Genomic DNA, 27,878 nt, shown 5'->3' on the forward strand with positions numbered 1-27,878 from the left:
CAATCAGGGAAGCAATCCCAAACCTTGGTCTCCGGAGGTTATATTGGGTCTCACTATGTAGCCATGATTGACTGAATCACTGATCTTGCGATTGAACTCAGTCTTATCTCCAAACCCCTTACCTTCCCCAAAGGTTGGGCCGATATCCTGAGGCTCAAAACCCTAATCCTATAGTCACACGGTGAGACTTTCCAGCAAGGCCAGCCCCGACCCTGGAACCACCAAGACTAACAATTCCTATCATGGGAAACTCCAAGGACTAGAAGCTCCCTCCAGAAATCGAGGACAAAGGTTGGCCAAATTCTTTACTATACAACATGCCTTGCTGAGGATTCTGGCCAGGCTGGCTTACCTCTAGGTCAGATCTTGACACAGTGATCCACAAAGAGTTGGCTACATTCTTCTGCTATTGTTATTTTGTTGCACTGTTCCAGGGATTGAATCCGGGCCCTCGGCAGTGAAAGCGCAGAGTCCTAACCACTGGACCACCAGGGAACTCCTGCAATTAATATTTTAAATTCCCTTATTATTACTTTTTTTGGTTGCTGGGATGACATATTCATGAAAGGTCATATTTTAAATCTGGCACAAAGTACACATCCCAATGTTGATTTCCTTCACTACAGAAATTATTCTGTATTTTAGACTACTACTATTCCATGGATACAAATAAGTGAGATGAAGTTTACCTCCTTCTGATGGCAGGTCAACAAGGGAAATGGAGTGTAAAGGGTTAGCCTGACAAACTGATTTTTTTTTTCTTTTTTTTGCGGTACATGGGGGTCTCTCACAGCTGTGGCCTCTCCCGTTGCGGAGCACAGGCTCCGGACGCACAGGCTCAGCGACCATGGCTCACTGGCCAAGCCGCTCCGCGGCATGTGGGATCCTCCCGGACTGGGGCACGAACCCGTGTCCCCTGCATTGGCAGGCGGACTCTCAACCACTGCGCCACCAGGGAATCCCTGACAAACTGATTTTTAAACAGTGCTAAATTGTTTAAAATTGGGGATGGCGTAGGTGGGATGCAGAGCTGGTAACAGGCAAAAACATTAGAAAAGTATGGGGATAAAAAGATGACTTGATAAGTTAAATTTATATTTTATCAAGGATTCAGGAAAATTAACTTTTTTTTAAACAGCACAAATCCTTACTGTCTTAGAGTTTAAGGCAGTAGTATGAAGTGCAAATTAACATTCCTTTCACTTTAAAATATGAAAACTTTAAAAATGATTATCATTTGGGGGAAAAAACACCCACAGTATTTAATTTAACATATGACACATGAAGACCAGGCAGAATTTCTTGGGCTAGATCCTTAAATTATCATGGGCTCTGCTGCACCCACATATGCACAAAACAGGTTTAGGTCACCATCAGAATACAGTGGAATTTTAAGAATGAGATTACATATTCCAAGTATACTATACTCACAAAATATGTGATATTACTAAGAGCATGGATATTAAGCTGTTTTAACCAACATTTACACTGAAAATGGAGATTAATAGGATTTTTTTTAATACAGTGGAAGCAATTCCAAAACTTACTGCTAAAAAATCAGGGCCAAAATCTTTCTGAATTTAGAGTTAGAACTGTGCAAGCGGGCTTCCCTGGTGGCACAGTGGTTGAGAGTCCACCTACCGATGCGGGGGACATGGGTTCGTGCCCCGGTCCGGGAGGATCCCACATGCCGCGGAGCGGCTGGGCCCGTGAGCCATGGCCGCTGAGCCTGCGCGTCCGGAGCCTGTGCTCTGCAACGGGAGAGGCCACAACAGTGAGAGGCCTGCGTACCGCAAAAAAAAAAAAAAAACCAAAACAACAAAAAAAACCAACTGTGCAAGCAACATATTGTGTGAATTTGCTAAATCTACTTGTTTTTTAATTTATCCAATTTCATCTTCAAGCTGTCAAATTAAATTTCATTTTTAAGAAACACTATGATAATTTTATTATTTTATAGTAATTTAAGACATCAATTATTTTCCCTTCAATTTATTTTTATTTTACTTTTTAAGATTTTTTTGATGTGGACCATTTTTAAAGTCTTCATTGAATTTGTTACTCTATTGCTTCTGTTTTATGTTTTGGTTTTCTGGCCACGAGGCATGTGGGATCTTAGCTCCCTGACCAGGGATTGAACCTGCACACCCTGCATTGGAAGGTGAAGTCTTAACCACTGGACCGCCAGGGAAGTCCCTCCCTTCAATTTAAAAATCCAAATCATGAAATCTTTTAGCACCTTTGATGGATAATAGGAAATCTGGCTTGTGATACATACTTACAGGATACAGGATGATGACTATTTTTACTCTATTGCCTATATTCCACAGAAAATGTAAAGCACATTTTCTCTAATAAATACTTTTAAATGATCAGAGAAAAGCCTAAGTTTTAAAGTTTATGTACACTGTACTTCCCATCTTCGTAACAAAATCCAACCTTCACTACCCCAATTCCATCACATTCTTTTAAAGAAAAAAATCAGAGAATAATTTTTATTTATAATGAAGTTATTCTCTCTAGACTTAAACCATCAGTTCACTCTTACAACAGAGAATCAATTTAAATACCACCACCAAAATGGAACGGAAAAAAGAAAACAATCTGCGTTTACATATCAATTTCTTTGATATGTCATAATGATCTCCAATTTTTCTTGCAACATGGTCCATTTCCAGTGACATTCTCAACAGATTGTAAGCGTCACAGTCCTTCATCTTGACGTTTTATTCTGAGGTGTGCCGGGTGCGGCTCTTTTGATTGCTTTGGAAGTTAAACAGTCCAACAAAGATTCTGAAGAAAGGGTGACTTCACATGTAATCCATCCACAAATGACAGCATGCCTTCAGAGCCTCTGGTTTTTATAAAAGTCCCTTTGGAAAGTTAATTGATTGATGAATTAATTCTACGTTATAAAGCGAATCACTGCTAGACAGTCTGTGCCAACGTCCCCGACCTCCTCACTTCCACTGTTTTGTTTATCACATCATACAGCGATGGGAGTCTTATTTTGTCCATATTTTTGCTGTAAACATTGAGAAATATACCAAGGACAACTAACAAACCAGACCATACATACCTAAGGGAAAAAAAATAAGGAAAAAAGATTAATGTCAGAGTCACAATTTGTCATTAACCACAGAATTTGATGACATCACAAAAATTCCTCAATGAAATAAAATTTTGCTATTGGGTACCTATACTAAGAGCACTAAATAAAACAGTATTTGTTTTATTTTACAAATAATATTTAGATCACACTAGACAGAATTCTATATTTTTTTTTTTTTTTTTTTTTTTGCGGTACGCGGGCCTCTCACGGCTGTGGCCTCTCCCGTTGCGGAGCACAGGCTCCGGACGCACAGGCTCAATGGCCATGGCTCACAGGCCCAGCCACTTCGCGGCACGTGGGATCTTCCCGGAACGGGGCACGAACCCGTGTCCCCTGCATCGGCAGGCGGACTCTCAACCACTGCACCACCAGGGAAGCCCAGAATTCTATATTTTTAATGTTAAGTATATATGTAGGAAAAGCACTTTACAAGATACTAAATGTAGTTCATTTCTTTGAGGATAATAGCAAATTTGAAGTCCAACTCCTACCAAAAGTCTCAGGAGTATGTTTAAAGCACTGGATATGTAAACCTGCCAATGGTCTACTAGCCCCTGCAGAAAGAGAGGCTAATTTATAGAAAACAGACAGAGTTTTCTAAAATCACTGGATGCTCAAGTCCTTTATTTATGGCACAGTATTTGCATATAACCTATGCACAACTTTGTGTCTACTTTAAATCATCTCTAAATTATTACAATACTTAACACATGTAGATGTCATGTAAATAGGTACCAGGTAGTCATTGTAGTAATCAATGCCAATTCTCCTACTTTCTCAGGATGCGTCCCTTTTTATCTCTCTGTATTATACCCCAGCTAGTTGGACTGCTGAATTGAATTCCTAAGAAGGCCATTGGCAGGTTTACATATCCGGGGCTTTAAACATACTCCTGAGGCTTTTGGTAGGAGTTGGACTTCAAATTTTACTTTATGGAACTTCCTGGAATTTTTTTTCTGACTATTTTTGCTCTGTAGTTGGTTGATTCAATCTGCAGATGCAGAACCCATGGATACAGAAGACCGACTATACATTGCTGAAAGTTTATTTGTGGTTACCTTTAAGCTCATACAGCTGACCCCTGAACAACGCAGGTTTGAATTGCACAGGTCCAGTTACACGTGGATTTTTTCAATAAATATACAGTCAGCCCTCTGTGTGCAGATGTGGAACCCGCAGACATAAAGAGCTGACTGAAAGGGACTTGAGCATCCTTGGATTTTGGTATACGTGCGGGTCCTGGAACTGGCACCCCATGGATTCCAAGGGATGACTGTACATTGATAATTTCTAAGTCTGAATCTTCTCAATTACCAACGAATATAAGTTGAAATGATGCTAATTTCAAATACATACTAGACAGTAAAGAAAACAGTCAATGCTTCCACCGAAAACCACAAACTAAGAAAACCATTAGGGTGCAACTCTAACTCAAATCCTTTGTGGGAAAAGACAGCAAATAAACTTAACAATTTTAAAAACCATATATGTACATACATAAAATTTATATATTTGCACCAGGGCAAGGGGAGTCCCTTAATCTCACCACATCACTCACATTCATTTATACTGGAAACAGGGTCGCATGTGCATTGGGACTGGTTAGGCAATTTAAGTATACAAAATGATTTCTTCAAAATAATTACATACATTTCTGAAACAGAAGACACATCAATAAATCTGGGTCAAGATGAAAAGGATTCTTTACAAAGAAATTAAGGCTGTTTAAGAGTAGACGTGAAACAAAAGTATCTAAAGGTAGAGAAACTTGTCGAAGTAAAAAGTACTTACTGAAACGTGAATGGTTTGGCAAAGAATATAAATGAAAGTACAATGGTCATTCCTTTTCTCCCTGTTGTCACTGTAGGGAGAAAAAGGGTGGTTTTAGAATGCGCCTATTGTCTTGGTAATATTTCGGAAATAATTTATTTAACAAATATTTACAGAGCCTACTGTGTGCCAAGATCTACGTGAGGTGCCAAGGAAACAAAGGAAAGCGAAAAAAGAAGAAAATCAAACAGAAAGTCACTGCTTCTGCTACCATGGAATTTATAGGCTAGCAGGGTTACAGACATTAAATAATAGAGTTACATTTAAAGTACAACTGTAATAAGTGCTTGATGGAGGCCATGAGGCTACGGAGGCACGTCATCCTTTAGGGAGACATACTTAGTCTGACAGGAAAGAAAGGACTTTTCCAAGGAAGATGCGATTGGATTCCGTATCTTTAAAAGCAGCAATCTAAAGGACATCCTAGTGGTGGGCATCTATGGGTAAGACAATGAGACATCTTTCCAGTCCTCTGTACACTGTCCTTCAAGGATTATGGCCTGAAGCTTTCCTCCCTTGTCTCACCCAGGTGCAGAGAGGAACTCTGCACGTGGCTCCGGTACACCTTTCCACCACTAGACTGTGTGCTTTACTCAGTTCCTTGTCCTCATTTCCACAGACTCTGTAGTTCCTGGCACTTAATCTTCAAAGTGTGAATTAATGAATGAATACCAGATGAAGAAACTGTTTTGGAAACTGTTAGAGCCCGATTCCCCAAATCTATTTTTCCTACTACTTTAGTAAAAAGACCCCTACTTTTAACTGGGGTACCTTCCCAGCCTCTCCTACAGTCAGGTGTGGTCACGGGACTAAGTTTGGACAACGAAGTGTGAGCAGAAGTGCTGTCTCTAGGAGTGTGATTTGTAGGAACTTTCCATAAAGAGAAGGATGTGTCTTTCATCTTCTCTCCACCTACCCCGTCTGGAATGAGGACGAGGATGGCAGAGCAGAAAGAGGGACTGGATTCCTAAGGAGCTGGAGCTACCATGCCAGCTTGGGAGGCACATGGCATACGGTTAAGAGGACAGGTCTGGAGCTAGACGGCCTCAGTTGAAATACTGATTTTGCAACTTACTAGCTGGCTGATCACTTGGCAAGCCACTTAACCACCCTGTGCCTCAGTTTACCCATTTGTAAAATGGAACAATAACAGCACCTACTTTATAGGATCATTGTGAGGTTAAGATGAATAATATATGTAAAATAGCTAAAATGGTACCTGGTACATAATAAGGGCTATGGACATGTTAGCTGTTATATTACCATCTCTGGATTTGTTTCACGTGAGAGAGAAAGACACCTGCCTGCACCTTCAACACAAGGATTGCATCTCACATTTCTTTATACCAATCACAGGGCTCATCAACACATACAGACTGATATCAGACTCTTTTTGAACAGCTACTATCTTACAAACAAAACTGAAACCCAAGCTAAGTGTATGCATTTGCGATCTTTCTTGACAGCATAAGCTGACTTGGAAGGTTGCTGATATGGCCCAATCTACAATTAAATTCCCTCTACTTACCATTAGGGACATAAACTTTAAAAAGCAGAGTCATATGTGCGCAAATAAAGAGAACAGTTAGGAAGAAATATACTTTTACAGAGGGGGCATTTATTCATTTGTTTCATTTCCTCTGTGGTATTAAAATAAATATTCCTCTAAAACCGTGAAAAATCAAAATCAGGTAAATGAGTAAGGTGTAAACGCCTTATGGATGTAAATTCTACAGATCTCTGACAGAGATGATCTTGTCCAACCCAATCTCTTCACAAAAGAGAGAAACGAGGCCCAGGGAAGAGGAGAGACTTACTCTCCAGGTCTCGTATCATTAAACGTCAGGGCTGGGACTGGGCTGCACCTTCTCTCACACCCCAGCCTAGCGTTCCTCATGGCAGGTCACACGGCTTCCCATCCTGATGGGCTTCACCCAGGGCTCTCTCCAGATGGGAGATACTGAGAGCATTTGTCATGTGGACCATTCTTTTGGCAAACAGTATGAGGCAGCAATTGGAGTCATCTGCTCCCCTCACTGGGCCTCACCTGCAGCCCTGCACCTGCTCCCCTCACTCCTCCAAAGCAAAGCAAGTAACAACCTCCATTTCTCTGACATGCCAAGCAAAGTCCCTGCACAGAGCACGTGCATAATAATTATTAGTGAAAAGGGAAGCTCATCTGGTTGAGGTTCTAGAAAGTGTACAAACGAAAGGCCCCAAAACCTTTGCTTAAAATATACCTGTCATGTTTTAAGTGTAACAAAACTGTAATTTTCCATTATAAATTAAAAGTGATTAAATACAGTATTTTTCCTGGAAGGTATGCATCCCATCATACTTTTTAATAAAAACATCTTTTAATGTACTTAAAGTTACTATCTAGATAAATGCATATATCTGATTTTAAAATTAAACCTTCAGGGCTTCCCTGGTGGCGCAGTGGTTGAGAGTCCGCCTGCCCATGCAGGGGACACGGGTTCGTGCCCCGGTCTGGGAAGATCCCACATGCCGTGGAGCGGCTGGGCCCGTGAACCATGGCCGCTGAGCCTGAGCGTCCGGAGCCTGTGCTCCGCAACGGGAGAGGCCACAGCAGTGAGAGGCCTGCGTACCGCAAAAAAAAAAATTAAACCTTCAAATAAGAAATTCAGATCAAACATCATTTTCTTTAGAATTTTAAAGAAATACCATAAGCCAAGGAATAAATTGGTGAAATGTGACAATATTCTTTCTTTCTTTCAAAAAAAATTTCTTTTTGGCTGTGCTGTGCGGCTTCAGTGATCTTAGTTCCCGACCAGGGACTGAACTTGGGTCCCGGCAGTGAAAGCACCGAGTCCTAACCACTGGACCACCAGGGAATTCCCGACAATTTTCTTTTTAATGAAGAGCAGATGCTGCCCTTACCTTGTGAAAAAGAATATCAAAGAAAATTTAAATGCTTATTTCATAATCTAAGCAAGTATATCGTTCTTACCTGTTACAGCAAAAAGTGCACCAAAAATTTTAATCAAAGCCAGAACAAAAGAGATTCCAAAATACCCAGTGAGGGAAAAAAGGAAAGCATAACCATAGGTCCGAACTGGATCCTGCAAATATAAAAAGCCTGTTAGAAAAATGCAAAACAAACCCTGAGGTATTACAAATGAAAGAAAACGACAGATTTTAATCAACTTTCTGAGCAATAATAAGCCATTCAACAATGCAGTCAAGCAGAGATTCTGATTTAATGGAAAAATGAGGATGAAATGAAAAATCCCCAACTTCTACGTTATGAATATTTAAAAATTAACTTATAGGAAAGAGCGAGGATAAAAAATTTAAATATAAACTATTTCATTTCTGAAATAATTTCTGATTTACATATATTGTATTAAAGGAGTTATCAAATTACATAAAACAGTCTTTTTGGACAAGGGGAATTAGAAATACAGAGGAAACTAATTAATGGAAGATGTTTATTTTTAAAAATGTGATTAGCGTTTACCTTTGAACAAAATGTGACTGCAGGGCCTAATCCACTAGTGCATGTCAATCCCAATAAAATGTACACAAAACCGATTGAATACGAATACAAAACCTAGAGTAGAGAAAAACAGAGTGGAAAAAAGTGCTATTTAACCAAAGGTGTAAAATGAAGGTTTTCAATATATGGCTCCATTTCTTTATTTCATTAAATCTGTAGAGGAAACCATTTTAAAAGTCACAGTATTGTTTCAATATGGCCTAATTTTCTGGAAATGATGGTTGATTCTGTTTATAAGTTTACACATTATTTTAGGTACAACATAACACAGCAGTCCTAATCCTTTCATAAATGGTTACCTAATTATTCATTTTTTGCCTCGTTTAATTACTGAATTCAAACCAGATTTTAATGTTGGGGGTCCTAAAAACATACACGAAACAAAGATACTCTAAAACTACTTATTAGACATGAAAAAACCCAAACATTAAGTTTGCAAGTACATTAAAATACAATGAAAATAAGCAGTATATGACATACCTATTGCTTAATTTCCCAATTTTCCTACCCATCTTTCTGTTACACTCCTTATAAGCAGAATCAGTGTCATCATCAAACTTAAATACCTGCTATGTGTCAGGTACTGTGCTAGTAACGCTCTATATGGATTATTCCATTTATTTCTCACAACCAACCTAAGAGACAGGCACTCTTAATCATCATTCCCCAATGTGCGCATGGAAAAACTAAAACTTAGAGATATTAAGTCACTTTCCTAAACAGGAGAGCTAGTAGAGAACGAAGGCTATCTTAGTCCAGAGCCTACATCTTAACCACTGTATTACATTCTTTCTACCTACTTACAATTCCTTAATTCTCTGATCGTTATCTTATCTAGGGAGAGTGGTGATGATGATCAAGAAAACTCCTGACCAAGAGTAAAGTTCCTATGTTCTTAGGGACACTGTAAAGATGCCCCACTCTGTTGACTAAATAACCAGTCCTACATATCCTTACTGCTGTGTGCTCTGTCTGTCTAGCAAGGTGATGGGCTACAAAACTAATGCAAACACAGCATAACAACCTTCCTATATACAAACACCAACCAGCTAGGAGATATATTGGAAGAAAAGGCATTATTTGCAGTAATAACGGCAAAAAGATGAAACACCTAACAATAACTTCAATGAAAAATAACTGGAGTTATACAAAGAAAACTTTAAAATCTAAGGGACATTTAAAAGTAACGCTTGAATAAAAGGAAAGTCATACCTTATTCTTGGACTGAAAGAATCAAGTGTATAGATGCCATTCTCCCTAAATTAATTTATAATTCAATGCCATACCAATCACAATAGCAATGGGTTTCTAGTTTATTTGGGGATAGGAACACCCAAGAATAACTACTGGTAGTAACATTCTGAAAAACAAAAGCAACAAAGGTGGCTAGTCCTAACAGATGGTAAATGTATGGTGATAAAGCTGCTGTCATTATATGGTTCTGGTGCAGAAATAAGCTTGAAAGAATAAAACTGTGAACCCTGCATTAGAATAAGATAGGATAAAAGAAGGTATTTAAAATAAAAATTAGAAAAGTGAATTATTCAATAAATGATGTTGGGCAAAGTGGATAGCCATACGGAAGAAAATTTTTTTAAAGTTTTGGTTGGATCAAAGATTTAATAAATAAGGAAATTATAAAACTAGTAGGCAATGGGCATAACATTCTTAAATGTTAGAGTTGGAAAAGCCCTTTTCAATCATAATACATAGCTAGAAGTCACGAAGGAAAAGATAAGCTAAACTACATGTAAATTACAAACTTCTAAATGGAAAATAATGCCAAATACAAAGAGAGAAGAAAAATGATGTAACAAAGCATTTTTTTTAACACGCCCCAAACTCCATAAATCAAAGAGGAAAAAATTTATCAAATGCTTGCAATAAGGTATCAGCAGTGATAATGGTATTTTACTTTTTACCTTCCTATAATATTTGAACGTACTACTTTTATGAAAATAATGATGATAAACTAGTTTAAAATTGCAATGCCAGTCTTCAATACCATAATTATGTCATAAAATTAAGTATATCGTCATTTTTGAGTCTGTCTGATGTGAAGAAAAAGCACTAGAGTATTTACCATTTCCGAATTAGAAGCATTATGAAGTTTCATAGCTTTCTCTTGGACATTTCCAATGACAGCATCTGCACATAGTGCCAGGGAGATGAGGATCACACCTTCAAGAAGGCAGAAGAAAAAGTAACCTCATTTACACATATGAACGATAATCAAGACTTATCAGAAATTTAATTGGGCTAAAAAACCAAAATCAGACCTTAAATCACATTTGCTCAGCAAAGTTGAGTATTTTTATCCACAACCAGTTGTAACAGGCATGTAGGTGATGTTATTAAAAAAAAACAAACAAAAAACCCCCAACTAATACTAATAAATTGCATTAATGCTGTCACCTTGTTGTGTTTCACAATCATGTCAAATAATATTTCTGCTTTTAAGCAGATTATATGTTTGAAAGAAACACTGTATTAAACAAATACAGAAGAGATTCTTAGATCTACTCAGTTAATTCAAACAATCAAAGGAAGAGGGAAAGCGTAAAAATAGTACCCATATTATTAAAATATTTAATTTAAAACACATAAACATAATGCAGCTGTTAAGGCCTCTTCTTTGAGTATGGGTCTGTACGAAAATTCTGCACTTGCCTTTGTGCAAGCTGCATTCAGAACACACAGTCTCTATGATTTCCAAGTTGTTTTTAAAAAGTGCACCGAAAGCTTAGGAACTTGTGAAACGATCAGGGTATACAGTCCTTTCATATTTTTAAGCTTCCCCCCAATTTTTACCCACACTTAATTCAACAGTGATTTTATTGACTTGTCAAAGTGTTTAAAATTAACTTAGTTTTCACAGAAAGAATTCTCTCTTCAAACTCGTTTTTGAATAACTTAAGTAATATTTAATTATTGTATAATTAAAATAACACATACAACTGAGATGAACAAATCTGGAATTCAACACACTCATACAAATGTGCATGTGTACCTGAGAAGCACGCTACTACCTGCAAGTATATAGGACACTGGCCACCAGTCATGGTGCTTTACCAAAGAAAAACAAAAAAACAAACAAAAAACCGCAACCTTGGTTATATCTGTGAGTCTGGTAGGATTTGAAGTTTTCTCTATTTTTAAAAACTATATAAGCAATCAAAGGTAGCAGAGGGCTTCCCTCGTGGCGCACTGGTTGGGAGTCCGCCTGCCGATGCAGGGGAGGTGGGTTCGTGCCCTGGTCCGGGAAGATCCCACATGCCGCGGAGCGGCTGGGCCCGTGAGCCATGGCCGCTGAGCCTGCGTGTCCGGAGCCTGTGCTCCGCAACGGGAGAGGCCACAGCAGTGAGAGGCCCACGTACCGCGGAAAAAAAAAATGGGTAGCAGAAAAATAAATGTACATGTGTATGCACTTAATTGAGAATTTTCAAGTTTTCATACTTATTCTTCAATTTGACTTTTTATCATCTAGCTTTGGTATTTATTACCTAAATATACATTTTTATTCACCAAACTTGATTCTGAATGCTCTTTTCCTTGTTTCAAATATCAAATCTGTCCTCGAAAGAAAAAGACATGCTATTATCCAAGACTTGGAAAACAACGTCCCATCTCCTAAAAGGCTATTCAAAGACATCCCAAAACTGTTCTGAACAATGGCAACAGCATGAAAATACCTGAATTGCATCTGAATTACCTCAATATTTTAAAGGAGGACATTTATTTGAATAAGTAAATTCTGATATATTCACTTCATACATCCGAAGTTTTATTTATGTCTGCCTTAAGTAACCATCTTAATAGCTAATTTAATCTCCTTCAGACAATACACTCATAGATCAGGGACTGTGATAAGTGCTCATCAATTATTCTCAATGATGAGGAATCGTTAGGTTCTCATGCCCTTAAAAACATCCCCATGGAACTCAGAAAGGGTGAGCACTTGAGTTATACTGAGAAGTTACAGACCACCAAAACCAGCTGTCTCCGTCACTGTCATCACCCTCACCCCACCACGTGCCAAGTGCTTTCACGTTCATTATTCCAGCACCTCATTCTATCCTTCCACTACCTTTGTGTGAGGCAAGCTATTATCATTATCTTTGTTTTACGGTGAAGCACTCCTCTAAAACAGCTTTTCCCCTCAGTTTTCAAATATAATCTTCCTTTTGCAGTTGCTGACACGAAAACGAAGTGTTCCTGAAAAACCTAAACCATGTTAGAAACATCTGCAACTCTAAGCTTTCTCACTGAAGTAAGGATCACTCGTACTCCGGATGATCAAAGCTGAAAGAACAGACCTAATAGGTTCTATCAGCATCGTCTATAAAAGGCTGGTTTAAAGGGCTGCTCTAAGATGCTGATCTGAATCCATTAACTTAGCATGATTAACCAGGTTAGTAAGAAACATAGACTAACAACTGGTCAGGAACATTTTGATTCTTAGAAAGAACAGCAAAGTTGACGTAAATGATTTTCTTCATTACTTCATACTTTTTTTCTCACAAATAATTATAGTTTGTACTGCTGATATATGTATATATATATATAACATATGCTGCTCTTTTTGTTGTTATTTTGTTTTGCTCTGTTTTTCTCCCTGTTCTCTCAGAGTTCCTTTGAAAGAAATATTTTTGTCAGGTATCAGGCTAGGAAATGGGATGAAACTAAAATAATCTTATGAGTGACACTCAATAGTTTAAGAATGACAATACTGTATATATAATAAGCAATCTCTCTGTAAGGTCTTTAGACTAAAAACGAGATTCCAACACTATTTTTATTCTTATTTATTTCTAAACATACTTTAATACCTATTCTCCTCATGAAAGATCTAAATTTAATTTACAAAATTCCACGTGGCGCACCATGAGGAAAAGTGTTTATGGTGGAAGCTTTATGCACTTTAAGGTTATGATCACATTTATATTACACAGTTCAATATTAAAGAACAGCATAATTTTCTTTTTTTAAGCTAAAACAATGAAAAGTAAGTTTGCAAGTTTCATTTTTTTTAAGAAAATGAGAATAACAATTACTACTGTGATCCTCCTATAACTCATGTGTATATTTCCAATTCAGCTCCTAAGAAATTGGTCTGTCATGTACTTGATAATGGGAGATTCTATCTAGGCACACAGCCTCTTGTCACGTCAAAATACTATACAAGAGTACTAAAAACAACTGTTATGTTTCCAGAGTTGTGATATTTTTACTACATCTTATATGGAAAGTCCAAAAGCTTTATGTTAGATATGAGAATCACAGATGCCACACCATCATTTAAAACCGTCATGAAACTAAAAATTCTTACTCTAAACCGAAACACCTACAAAATCTAGGAATACAAGTAAATTCCTTACCTGTCAGGTTGAAATTTGGTGCAACCGTGCTGTCGGCCAGGGTAAACCATATCAGGCCGAGGCTCATGCATAAGGCAGCAGACACATCAGCAACATTGTAATGCTTTCCTGTGCAAAATAAATGTAAGCCCACCTGATTATGCAATTACCCACTCAGCATAGTTTTAGATCTATGTGTTTAAACAAGTAGAGCAGGGACTGCCTTTTATATCCAATGTCAAAAATGATCACGAGCGCTTAGGTCAAGGCATGAGACAGTCACAGAAGGGCTTTGAAAATCAAAATTACCCCGCGAGCACCAAAATGTCCTTATAAGTTAGATACGAGATCCTTCTTATGATAGTGAGTAAATATGAACATTTAAAAAGTTTGTGGAAACTAGTGCCTCTTTTACTTTATGTATAACATAAGGCTATGAATTTTCTTATACTTCGTAAGTTTACCAAGAAACCAGCGTAGTCATTCAGGCTGTATATGTTTGCAAATACTACGGTCAGATACCTTCTAGGTTGCTGAGGATTACCTTATTTTAGCACATCCAAGTTTAAATAATGAAATCACATAGCGTAACTTTTTGGAAGGACTGTTAAGGAGATATCATACAGGCCAAGTCAGTTACGACGTGAAATGTGATTTTTCATAGGAAATTGGGATCATTGTTTTTTCCTGCGTGAACAGTTATCCTGAAATTATATGTGAAGTAGTTGACATACACATTTTCATTTTAAAAGGCTCTTTTGGGAAGGCTTATAATGCATAAAATGAAGTCAGGCTTTATAAGAACTTTGGTGATTATCAAAACATGAATATTCCTCATGACAGTCAGATGAACAAAACAAAAACTTGTTCCACTGCTTGTCGCTATCACTGCCTCCCCTTTTACTCCTATTTTCACATAGCTTGTAATTTAGTTGGGATCCTAGGGAGTCAACAGTCAGCAGAGCTGGTTAACAAACACTTGCTCAGCTTAAGCTTTACTTCAACATGGGAATCGTCCATTTGTATAATGGAGGTGGAGAGCAGAGCCCTGGAGAGTAGAAAAATGAAAGAACTGAAAAAAAGAGCTTTCCAGGTACTTCTGAGCTAGGCCTTCAATATGTAAATACAATATTTCTGGAAATGTAGTAGGTTCCAGATTAAAAGAATAAAACAAAATACTATTTTTATTTTTCCCCATCTCCAAATTACTGATTTCAGATCCTGAGATATATCACAGAAGTATCGGTGTTTTTATAATAGCTTTTTTTTTTAATGAGATATCACTCAGAAGTGTTACAATATCTAGACTGTTCATTAAAGATATTAATTGAAGTTTAATGTTTTTCCTAATGCTAGATGCCATAACATATCCTATTAATTTCAAACAGTATGAAAATATATCATTACTATACCTTGAATTAAAACTCCTCCTAGCATAACAGGAATCAATTTGCAGCACTTGAAGATGACTTGGGTAGGATAATTCAGGTAGCCCAAGGAAGTGTTTGATAACCCCATAGTACCCACAGTTAGAAAAGCTATTATCATGTAGGTTTTTCCTGGTATTCTGTAAAAGACAATTTTTAAAATCTTCATTTTGGGACCCAATTCATACTACTGTAAGAGAATGTGTTTACAATGTGTAAATTTCTAATTACTCTTCTAATTTCTGTTTAATATTTCTATAAATATCGGTAAAATATCACTATTCTTAAAGTTACAACAGTGTTAACTTGTATAAAAGAATGTTGGTGAAAATAACAATTTACCTTTATTTAATCAATTGTAAGTGAGAACTCTCAACTGTCTGAAAAAGTAGTACATTAGAGAGTTACTTAGACCCTTACTGAAAGTATAAATGCTATTACATTTAGGGTTTTTTAACAGTAGTTATAGCTACATATAAAAACCATCTTGACTAAATTTAGAAAAAAAGAATTGATTAAAAAAAAATTGGCTTCTATAATGGGAAAAGGCACCTTAGTTAATTAACTTCTAAATTGTTGTTGTTTCCTAACATTCCATCTAGCATTAGGAAAAATACATCTATCTATTCTGCTAGAATAACCTGAGCAGAATTTCTCTAGAAAAAGAACAAGGTGGTTTAAAACTCCAGACATGGTTTTTATTACCATAATGTCTTATGATTCATCTCTAATGCTGTAATTCTATAAAATGTTAAAACAATCAACTTTCAGATGAGGAATCTGACTCTCCTCACGATCCCAAATTTTCTACTTTGGGCTCTAACTGGATTTCCTAAAGGAGATTCTTAATTTGGTATCTTCATAATTCTGAGCTGGTCTTGTGAGCATATGCTCACAAGATACTTAATGGTCTAAGACAATAATCTTGTACATTGGTGCACTATTCATATAATTAAATTATGTTGCATTTTTAGATCTAGTTTCCATTTTGGGATTTGTGTTCATGTTTAAATCAAGGTGACAAAATTCCACATTTTTTATACGGCTAGATATAAGGCAAAATAATTTACTAGATAAGTTCAATTAAAATGCATCATTTCCACTTACGTTTCAATTTTGAGACCTTTGCTTACACTTTACTAACACAGTGGTCATCATTTAAAATCCATGTGGAAATAACTGGGCATGCCCGTTATGCACCAGTGTACACAGACACTGGTTTTTATGCTGTCCGTGGGGTTTAACTCTCAGTGGGGTATCAGTGAAGGAGGACAGCACCACTTCTCCAGGTAATGATAAAAGTCAGAAGAGGCAAATTTCCTCATCCATAAATTGCAAACAGTGGCCAGAAAATAAAAATTCGGGTCAGAAGAATCACAAGATTAAAAAAGCAACACAGTAAAGGAAGAAAGAAAACCAGCCTGGAACTCAGGAAACCTAAATTCAAAAGGTTCCAACTCTGAGTGCAGCCTGGGGCACGAGCTCATGGAAATCCCAGCTCTCCTCCAGGTCTGCTTTCTCACTGGTGAAATGAGATTAGATTTCATCATCCTGCCTCTAGGACTCTCACTGTTTCTATTTGAATACCCCAATTGCTTACTACTTTAGATATGATGGGAAAGTCGTAACTTTGATAAGCCCCTTAGCTTTTCAATTTGGTACAGATCTCCTTTATTAAAAACTCACATACAGTGATTAACACAGAAGTTACAAGATGATCTTTGGTGAAATATATACTTTGGAGTAATATACTTTGGAGTATATTTAGGGTATCCTAGTCTATGATGGGCTGTATCACACATCACCATATGATGAAACAGAGAGAATTTAAGAAACTTCCCTGAGGTATTGACAGAATAGGGGGCAGTAACATGACTCAAATCCATGTTTTCTGACCCCAAATTCTGTACTCTTCAAGTACATGGATATTCATATAAATATAGGAAGAGAGAAAAACCTAAGCAAAGAATTTGACTTATTAAAGGTCTAAAGAGCAGTGTCACTTAAATAAATTCAGATATATATACACTCAAATAAATTCAGAAATAGGGGATTGGGCATATTTTCATTGTAATACACTTATACTTTTTCTAAAAAAGTTTTTAATGTGCCTTGGAATGAAAAGTTTTCAACTTCTAATTACATTTATTATAGGTCTATAAATTCTTCTACCTAATTCCTTCACTCATGTTTCAATCAAACACAAATGACTTTAAATATGTTATGGTTATGTGGTTTAAAGGTTGGGAAAAACATGACTGGAGGCTCACTCCCCATCTTTTGGTAGCTGAGAGGGAGTTGTATCTTTTTAAAATTTAACAGTTAGGAGATGCATCATCTTTGTGTTCTTTTCATTTAATAAATACAGCATTGGGTTCTTTCATTTTAGAAGCAATCAGAGGTCCAGCAGTTTGCAATACATAATGAATATATATGGAAGCCAGGCTTCCATATATATTAGTCCTGACAGACACATTTAATTACTTTCTATTCTACCACCTATGGCTAAGCTAAGTCTTGTAGAGTTTCAGAACATGAAAATAATAAAGAAGATCTCCTCAGATTCAAACGTTTTTAACACTGCTGCTATAATAATTTATTGGCAATAGAGAGGTTGAGAGGTAAAATTAGATGCATGAAGAAATACTGGTGTTACTGATTTAAATATTTAAAATTTTATAGTTATTTTCATACAAACATCAGAAACATTTAAGAAAAAAGTAGCTATGAAAAATTTTTATTTTCACTGAAGGATTAAACATTTATATCAATGAAGAATGTCAACATTATAGCTCCTTATTACATTTAAACTATTCAATATATACATGAAATATTCACATATTAGGGTCTGATATGACAGGATAACCACACTTAAATTTACCAAGAAAATGTTATATTCAAATTGCCAACCACCTTCTGATAGGAGTCTAGGTTTTAATTGCATATTGCTCAATATGCCATTAACAATATTTCAAGATATTTCTCAAACCTAGGTGGTCGTTAATTTAAAAGCTACTGTCTATATAAACTCTTTTAGTTTTGACAAAAAGGAACATAATAAAATTTCTCTAATGGTCAAGAATGCAATTCCTACTGCTGGCCATTACAAACGTGAGGATGTTAAGTGGAATATATCCCACAAAACAAAACATTAACTATGCATTTCAAAAACCACTATAAAAATAGGTATTGATATTTCATATCACCATTCTTATGTAGTACCATCATAAATTTTTCAGTAATCACACCTACTTCCATTATAAAAACATACATGTACAACTGAATACTTTCTCCTATTTTAAGAAGATCTTATTATTGAGTCTAAACAACATTTTTTTTTTTTTTTGGCTGCGCTGCGTGGCATGTGGGATCTTAGTTCCCCCACCAGGGATCGAACCCGGCCCCTGACAGTGGAAGTCCGGAGTCCTAACCACTGGACCGCCAACAAATGCCCTAAACATTTTTAAATCTGATAACATTACACTTTTTTCAATGTATAATGGAAATACCATATTTAATATTTTTAATAAGTTGATAATACTGATAAAAATTCTTGGGTATTAAATGTTTTATTAATGGGAAATGTATATTTCATGTATAACATATTCCATGTGCGCAAAAAATAAAACAATAAAAATGAACTACTACTCGTGTACTTAACTGCCAAAAAATAAAAACAAATAAACCACATACCTTCTCCTTTTGTCCTGAATAAGCTGAAGCTCTATTAGGCCAAATATGGAGTAAAATGCAAACTGCACTAAAGTAAGGTACCAGCCATAGGGCTTAAAACCCTCCACTGAAAATATTAATTCCTGTCAAGAGAGACATGAACACTGTTTAAGTCCCAGGGGCAGACCAATTACCTCACAGCACATTCCTATAAGCACAGCATTTTAATAGAAACCAAGCTTCACCCCCAACAACAAAATGCACAAAAAAACATCCAAACTGTAAGGCTTCTGAGAGGTAAAATTAGAGACGTTAGGAGGCCTTTCCAAAGAAGTGACAGTAGATATCCAGATGTGACAATCAGCAGAACAGAAAGCAGGGGAGGAAGAACTAGGAAGCAACCCCCTCCTATGCTTTTTTCTTTTTTTAAAAGACCAAAATTAAAAGAGTCGCCCAGAACAATGAGGAAGGCAGCTGATCCAAGGACTCATGGACTCTTATAAAAGCATATTTCATTAGAAGTCTATTATCTCAGGCCTGTTTTCCAATATTAAGATAATCAATAATTAATGCTATTTTTTAGAATTCTTGTGCCATAGACTACATAAAACTTCTCCTTATAGAGAAATGGTTACTCTCCTTAAAAATGTTATATCATGAAAACAGTTTTTGTTAATTGTTAAAAAGCCATTCTTTTTTTTTTTTTTTTTGCGGTACGAGGGCCTCTCAGTGTTGTGGCCTCTCCCGTTGCGGAGCACAGGCTCCGTACGCGCAGGCTCAGCAGCCATGGCTCATGGGCCCAGCCGCTCTGCAGCACGTGGGATCTTCCCGGACCGGGACACGAACCCGTGTCCCCTGCATCGGCAGGCGGACTCTCAACCACTGCGCCACCAGGGAAGCCCTAAAAAGCCATTCTTAATCTCATTAATTAGTATTCTAATAAAGCTATCTGGCTTAACTGAATGCATCAAACTATCCACCAAATATATATATTTCAGCTGTATTTGAAATAAATTTTAAAAAGATGAAATTGATGGATAAACTTATGTTCGAAGAAAAACTAAACACAGCCTCTAAAAAGATCCTGAACTGAGTTTGTACATTTAGGATGCTGTGTAATTCCACAAATTTAGATTTCACGTTCAAGTAAGTCTGTAAGTTATTTAGGACATTTCTGGTTTATAAACTATAAAACATAAAAATAGCTTTATTAATACCCTGGCACTCACGTAAATATTGCACTTTCTATATTGCTAAATTTACTACAAAACCCCATTTTCTTTAACTTATTTTAATATCCAATTAGTAGCAATGCCAGTTCTCACCAAAGTGATGTTACAATTATAATCGGTTTATCTTATTTTAAAAGAAACTTTGCACATATTAGTTGTAAATTAAAATCTCTGATCATTTATCAAATAGAAAAAATTTAATGAAATTTGTAAATTTCTAATTCATATTCCATTAAAATGGCTAACTTTGCCCCCAAGCTATTTGGTAACAATGGTATTTCGAAGGACAAAAGAAAAAATTTCTCAATAAGAGATCCTAACATTTGATAAAAGTTACTATTTTGTATTGTTCTTCATTGTAGTATCTGAATTCTTATATCATCTTCTAGTACAAAAGTCAATTATAAATACTAAGATTTTAAAATTCATGTTGTTTTACACTAATGCACCCTAGAGCATTTTCAGAAGCTAAGGAATAGTCACAATTCTGTCTTCTCCTTTATACTTAGTTTTATATTTCATCTCTATAAAACAAAGGAGAAGCATTCAACAATTTTTAAGATCACTCTGATTATAAATAATATCAGAGATATTATCTATGTTTTCAGAAAACACATCACTTTCCTTTTCTTCAACTATAAAGATTTTCTCATGTTAGGGAGTTGCATAAAAAAGCAAAGTTGGTAACAGCTGAAAATACCCACTGATGAGTTGACAATTGGTAATTAACGGTCCCCATGCACACATTCTGTTTACACTAGCCTGGGTCCTCATCCATCCAGCTCTTGTCTTTGAAGGTCAGGAATTTCCTGGTCAAGTGTTTACAACTATCCCATAAAACAATGCAAATACAAGACAAATTGGCAATGTTAGAAATGTTTTGCATAGGCAAAATCACAGAAAAATAAGGTTCTGGCAAAGTTGAATTAGAAGAGGAAACCAACAAGAATGAGAACACAACAGATGCTTCAAGAAAAGGATGATTCAAGTATTATAGGATTGAAGAGACACCCTTGGAAAAATAGAAAACATCCTGATACACTTTTGCAAAATGACCTGTTAATGAGCTCCAGGAACCAAGAGTGAACTAGAATGTGGCTTTTGTGCTAACATTCAATTTCATGTAAGAATTATGTTCCAAAATACCAATCAATACTTCAACCATTTTCTTTTAAAAAGCACATGGTGGGGCTTCCCTGGTGGCGCAGTGGTTGAGGATCCGCCTGCCAATGCAGGGGACACGGGTTTGAGCCCTGGTCTGGGAAGATCCCACATGCTGCGGAGCAACTAAGCCCATGTGCCACAACAACTGAGCCTGCGCTCTAGAGCCCACGAGCCACAGCTACTGAGCCTGTGTGCAACTACTGAAGCCTGTGCGCCTAGAGCTCATGCTCTGCCACAAGAGAAGCCACCGCAATGAGAAGACTGCGCACCGCAACGAAGAGTAGCCCCTGCTCGCTGCAACTAGAGGAAGCCCATGCGGAGCAACGAAGACCCAACGTGGCCAAAAATAAATAAATAAACAAAAATAAATTTATATATTAAAAAAACCCCACATGGTCACAATTACCTACATTTTGCAAAACATAACACTTCGTATTTTTTCATAATTTTAATTTTTTAAGATTGTCTCTTGCTTCCCTTCCCCCATGTAAAATATTTCACTCTAAAATTTGGATCCCTGTTTTCAGTCAATTTAATCCTAAGTAAGTAGCTCTTTCCTACTACTATACTAAGAAACTCAAATTTGTGAATAAACTTGCTATCTTATAAAGGAAAGTATCTTGGACAAAACTATTAGTAGTGCCCAAGTTGAGCTCATTTATTATCAATAATTAACACATTATAAACAAATGACTAATTTTTTACCTGTATATATCCATAAATTAGGTAAAATACCAAAACTCCAGCAACACATATGAAAAATTGAGTAAGTTTGTTAAATCTGCTGAGATTTATGCCAAGCACTACAATATCATCTATCGACTTGATGTGTGGTGACATTGCTTGGGTTTTGGACGGGACAGTGATAGAAATATATTTCCTGGAGCTGTTGAACTTGAGATCCATTTTTCTTATTTTGCAGCATTCAGTGCTTCCAAAGTTATCTTTGTTGGTTTCCTCCCCTTTGTTCAGTCTTTCTTTTGCCTGCTGAGCCAAGCCCTAAAGAAGGAAATAAACAATTAAAGCAAAACATTTAGACCATCAAGTAAAGTGCTATGCTCCAAAAAATATCTCAAGTCACATTTGGAAAATTACACAGGTAAGAGTTATTCTCTCTGGATAGTAATATATTAATTCTCCTATTCAAGCTTCCCATCCACCAAAACAATATGCTTAGTCTCCAAACACAACTAAATTAAATATACACCATTCTTATTTCCACAGCAACAAACTAAAAGCTAACCCTGTATTTATTTCATCAAAGTAAACGTGCCTTTATTATGTTTCCATTTGCAGTGAGGATATAATTTTTAAAGCCCACAATAGTTTACGTATAATGTCTTCAACATTAAAGTCCATCTTTAATTGCAGAAAAGAGTAAAGAACAGCCCAAACTCCTACAGCTACCAAGACAAGTGTAAAATTTATTTACTAATAACATTTTAAAATAAAGTCAAACATCTGTAAGTTGTGCAAAAAGCTAGATTTAACCAAGATTATAGAAAGGATACTATGTTTTAGCAACAGCATCTCTTAGGCTAAAAGAAAACATTTTTTTCCTTTGGAGAAAAATCTCTGCAATTTAAAAAAGTCTTTGGTAGTTGTTCCATGGGTATAAAGTTTCAGTTATACCAGGTGAGTAAGTTCTAGAGACCATCTGTTGTAGAGGCCCTATGACACAGTGTCTGTGCTATGCACTTAAACATTTGTTAAGAGGGTAGATCTCATGTAAAGCACTCTTAACTACACACACACAAAGGGGACACAAGGACACTCCTGGTGGTGACAGATGTTTATCACCTTGTCTATGGAGATGGTATCACAGGTGTATGTATATGCCCAGACTCATCAAATTGTATCTATTAAACATGTGCATTTTTTGTATGTATCAATTATACCTCAATAAAGCTGTTTAGAAAAAAGAAATAAAGCTCTTGGGTTTGTAAAAAGCTGAAAAACACACCATTTTTTGTTAGTCTGTGAAAAACAATCATGAAGACTCCATAGATGACTATCAATTTCTCTTTGGATTAATAGAAACTGAAAAGTAAATTCATGTAAAAGTTGAGGAAAGTGCAGAATTATGACAAACAGAACTTATTAAGGAAAACTTATCTTCCTAGAAAAGAATGTCTGTTACAATCCCAGTGGGAATTAAAATTTACACTCTAGTTGAGAGAAGAGGATAAGAATAATTTTGACAGTGAACTCTCTGGAAATCTTTAAAAAAAAAACCCCAAAACTGCCACATGGTGATTTAAAATGGCAAGAATTAGAGTCACCTCTTCATGATCGCTTCTAGTTTGCTGATTTACAGAGATTAAGTAGGTCTCCTTCTGTAATTTAAACTTGGGGTCAAGGCTCTGCCTACAACTTGTAACTAACAATAATACACAGGCATCAAAGAACATTTGTTGTACATGATACCTGCCATATTTCTAAATAGAAAACGTGTAATTTCAAGAAGTTTTACTGTATTTCCTTTCCTTTGCCCATTTCTTCTTTTACACATTGTTCTTGTTGCCCATGCTACGTTTGATCAGTGTCATCTCTGTTAAGACTTTTTAAGTCACCCCGTAGGATCCCCTTGGGATATGACTTTCTTTATAAAGCATGCCTTAAAAGACCTTACCTAAATGTTGTTTGAAGGTGGAAGAAATAAAAAGGTTAGCAACTATTTTCCATACGTGTAGGCGTGGGTGTACTAATAAATGGGTGTACAAATGGGTGTACATTCTAATAAATCTGGCCCCATGTAGGTTTTTAAGCTTCCTCTCCCTCCTCTGCATTTAGAATGAAGTTTTATTAATCAGAACATCACTCGTCAGATCATGTGACTGGTGAAGAAAGACTCTGAGCTCTGATAGCCAATAACTGTGATCCTGAATGTCTGCCATATCCCTTCTATTTCAGGCATTAATGACTGATACCAACCATCATCTAAAGAAACTGGTCTAATGTCCTTGTGATGTAGGAAAAAATAAAAAGAAATCAAGCACAGAATTAAAATTAGCTTTCAAATTAAACGATGAACATTTTGCTTTAATTTACAAGTTCATGTAACCCTTGAAACTTAAAAAAACCCCACAGGTGTGAATCACTGCCTAAGGTCTCTTCCTAAAGTCAACACAGACGTTTAATTACTTGAAGTTACAGATAATTGCTAAAATGCAATAAAAAAGTAGCATTTCTAGCACATATTGAAATTTAAAAATAAATGAGTGGTGACAATGTTGATTTAAAATACCAACTGAAGTAAAATTTAATTTCTTAACCTATTCTTTCCCAACCTTTTGAAGAAAAGTCTCCCACTACAAAAAGGTAGAACATAAGGAAAATATGTCACTACGATGTGGCACCTTGAAAAAAAAAAACTCGGTTCTGTATTTTGCCACACTCCGCATTACAATTAAAAGAATGTTGCCAGGTTAACTGGCATAAAAGAATGTAGCTAGGTTAACTGGACTCTGAATATTAATCATGACCTGTGGCGTATAATTATAAAACACAGAAAAACAAGATTCCTTCCCATTTCTTTGAACACACTTCATTGCACAAAGTTCAAGAAACTGTGTGCTAATTTTTGAAGATCAGGTTTTTTTTCCTAAGGGAGAAAACTAAAATTAGGACTTTACAGTTATATTAAGAAATTAAGTATTACAAATGACACCTATCTAAATTATTTTCAAAGGCTGCATCTCCCTCTTCCAAGTCCCAAACTAACCCAATAAGAAAACATTCATCCCCAAAACAGTTCTTGACGTCTGATATCCTACTGCAGAAGAAATGCATATGCCCAACATTAAAAAAAAAAAATGTTAGAACGCCAAATCCTTCCACCTTCTTCCAACATTTCTTTAAGAAAATAAAACGGTGGGCAAGAGAGTTAAGCTGCAAAGACTGGAGGAATTTGAAGAACTACCAGTGGAAGTTCATGACAAGAACTTAACCCGATGAGAACAATCACCTTGCACTGCAAATGGACAGCGGAGTACCATACAGTACCCAGCTGAACGCAGATCCCAGACGTAGTTCTTCACTGAAAACGCTGTTGTGGGGGACCCAGGCGACTGACACTTGTCCAGAGGCCCTGGGGATAGCCTACCAGACCCTCCCAGAGGTGGTCTCAGGCTTGCAAGCCTGCAAGTACCGGCCTGAGCGAGCTCTCGCCAGCCGCAGGGCGGAAGGACGAGGACAAGCAGATGCTCCTCCCTGGAAACCGTGCCAGCAGGTTTCCGTTCTTTGTGAAAGGAAGTCACCCGCGCCCTGCCTCCCGACCTCATCCTCTCCCGCTCTCTCCTTAGGATGAAGATGGGCGGTATCAAGGTTCTCCGGGGGCTGGGGCGGGGGGGGGGTCTGCGTCACAAACACGGCGAAAGGCCCGGGGGGGCACGTCCACTCCCGAGCCAGTGTGTCACCTGAAAGGGGGACCCCAGCCCAGGGGGCGCCTCAGCCAGACGGAGCGTCTCCCCCTCCCCAGGTCCGTCGCCATCACCTCCTGCTTCTCCTCCTCGCCCACTCCTGCACGTTCCACCGCAGCCGCCGAGGCCTCGCCAGGTGCTCGTATCCCCGGCGCCCGCGCGCCACTTCCGCCTATGTGTCCGTCGGCGCGTGCGCACTCGCGCGGCCCCGCCCCCTCGCCGGCCTCCGGCCTCTGGCGGAGGGGGCGCGGTCACGTCTCGCGCAGGCGCCTTCAGCTCCGGGGCGCTGGACCGGAGCCGATGAGGTGGGCCTGAGGTGCCGGGAGTGAGCTACTACGCGCGCTAAACGCCGCGTCGGGGCGGTGAGCGCCTGTCGGGTGGAGTGGTCTCATCTTCCGAAGCGTGCTCCTCGAGCCTGTGCAGCCCCCCAGGTTGCAGGGCCCGGTCCCCCGGTCCCCGTGGGCGCCCACGCAGGTGGCGCCTTCCCGTCCAGTGGCCGTGCGCTGGAATTTGAGGAGGCCCAGTGGAGAACGTTGAACCCGAGTATAGACACCGTTGGGGTTCCCTCTGCTTGATCCAAATGAGATGGGGTAAAGTCACAGTACCTTTCTCTGCTTCTATGTTTTACCTGCTTTCCGGGGAAGGTGAACCCAAGTAACGCTTGGGTTGCTTCTGACGTAATAATTCAGCTGGTGGCTACAGCATCCCCGGTCCTTTTCATGAATGTTTGGACAGTGCCACTTACTGCTCAGAACGTAAATCCCACGGCTCTACCAGCTCCCAAACTAAACATTTACCCTACAGTTAGGGCTGCATCTACAATCACTGAGATGCAGTGATGTACAAACCGGGATGGGATCGGTGATGAATTGATTTGGGGGTAACGCTAAAATGATATGGAAGACAAAGATTACTATAAGGAAGGAAGCTTTTTGAGAGCATATGCTTTGGATTCCTGGGAAAGGAATGAATTGGAAGCGCACCAGGCATCTCCTATTGTAAATGGTGGGTCTGGTTGGGCATTTTCGTTTAATCCTTGTTAGGTCGAATTTTTCAAATGTTGACTACGGCTTAGAGAATTTAAACTTTCTAAAGAAATAGTAAATGGTAGCCTTCCAATGATGCCATGCTGTTGCCTGGATAACGTGGATTTACATTTATACAACATGGGTCATGCCCGTAATCCATAAATTAGAAATAGAAGCTCTCTGCCCTCAAGGAGCTACAGGTACACAGGAAAAGGTAAATGTTAGCATAAAACAACTTGCAGTACAAGAGGTGTTCTAAGGTATCATCTCCTTGTACCTGGATAATTACGGTAGTCTTCTGGCCCGCCTTTCTACTTCCCCTTTATTTCTCTACTTTCCAATTCCTTTCAGCAGCTGGAATGATCCTTTTAGAACCTGCCAGTACATACCATTCCTCTGCTCAGAACCCTTTACCATTTTACTCAGATTACAATTCAAAAGCCTCACCATGGCTTCTAAGAAAGAGCTCAGTCTGGATAAACCACATCTACAGCTGCTGTTCAGAGTTCATCAGACCCTGTCCAAGCACACCAAGCAGAACACTCAGGACCTACTGTTCCTTCTGCGGGGACCGCTGCCCTCCCAGGTACCCACGGGACGTGCCCTGTCACTTTCCTCTGTAGCTGCTCAAATGTAACTTGACCTGACAGTTCTTCCCAGACTGTCCATCTAGGAGAGCTAACCCTACACACACACACACACACACACACACACACACACACACACACACACACAGTCCTCCCACTGCTTTATATGATCACTTTCCACACATTTGTTGTCTGTGTCTCCCTTACCTCTTTGGCTCTACTGGAATGTCCCATGAGAGCAGGACTTTTGTCTCATTTATTCACAGCGGTACTGCCGTCATCTAGAACAGAGCGCTCCAGTACACAGTCAGCACTCAGTAAATACTTGGTGAATGAATAAGTGCCAAATGAGTGTTAGGATAGTAGTAAGGAAATTCAGAAGAAGTCACATGTTGCCTGGAGTGGTCTGTGAAAGCTTCCTTTAGACGATGGAATTTAAATGATGATGAGGATTCACACTGGGTGGGTGGGAGCTGTTTGGAAAGGGGGAAAGTGGGGGGGAAGGGTAGTTCGAGCAGAGTCAACCAA

The 27,878-nt window shown here is 38.0% G+C and overlaps 1 protein-coding gene and 1 long non-coding RNA gene across 6 annotated transcripts in view; one reads left to right on the top strand and one right to left on the bottom strand.

The window, feature by feature from the left end:
* Window positions 1-1,773: 1,773 nt before the first annotated feature.
* Window positions 1,774-25,902, bottom strand: SLC35B3 (solute carrier family 35 member B3). 2 transcript variants are annotated; one of them, XM_060023664.1, is made up of 10 exons: window positions 25,733-25,902; window positions 22,020-22,313; window positions 18,940-19,061; window positions 15,232-15,386; window positions 13,841-13,948; window positions 10,546-10,643; window positions 8,424-8,516; window positions 7,914-8,025; window positions 4,904-4,973; window positions 1,774-3,079 (listed from the first exon to the last, which is right to left on the bottom strand). In XM_060023664.1, the coding sequence occupies exons 2-10, from the start codon at window positions 22,218-22,220 to the stop codon at window positions 2,929-2,931; spliced, it is 1,110 nt and encodes a 369-aa protein (XP_059879647.1). In that variant the 5' UTR covers window positions 22,221-22,313; window positions 25,733-25,902; the 3' UTR covers window positions 1,774-2,928. The 2 variants fall into 2 exon arrangements, with proteins under 2 accessions (XP_059879647.1, XP_059879646.1); XM_060023663.1 differs by having other exon boundaries at window positions 25,810-25,891.
* A 124-nt stretch (window positions 25,903-26,026) lies between these two features.
* Window positions 26,027-27,878, top strand: part of LOC132431821 (uncharacterized) — a 270,709-nt gene continuing 268,857 nt past the window's right edge. For 3 of the 4 annotated variants that reach the window (XR_009520805.1, XR_009520804.1, XR_009520806.2), the window contains exon 1: window positions 26,034-26,325. This is a non-coding gene — a long non-coding RNA (uncharacterized lncRNA). Of the gene's footprint in view, window positions 26,326-27,878 lie in introns of all 4 variants that reach the window. The other variant, XR_009520807.2, reaches the window with a different exon arrangement.

Source organism: Delphinus delphis, chromosome 10, assembly GCF_949987515.2.
Source record: "Delphinus delphis chromosome 10, mDelDel1.2, whole genome shotgun sequence".
NCBI lineage: Eukaryota > Metazoa > Chordata > Mammalia > Artiodactyla > Delphinidae > Delphinus > Delphinus delphis.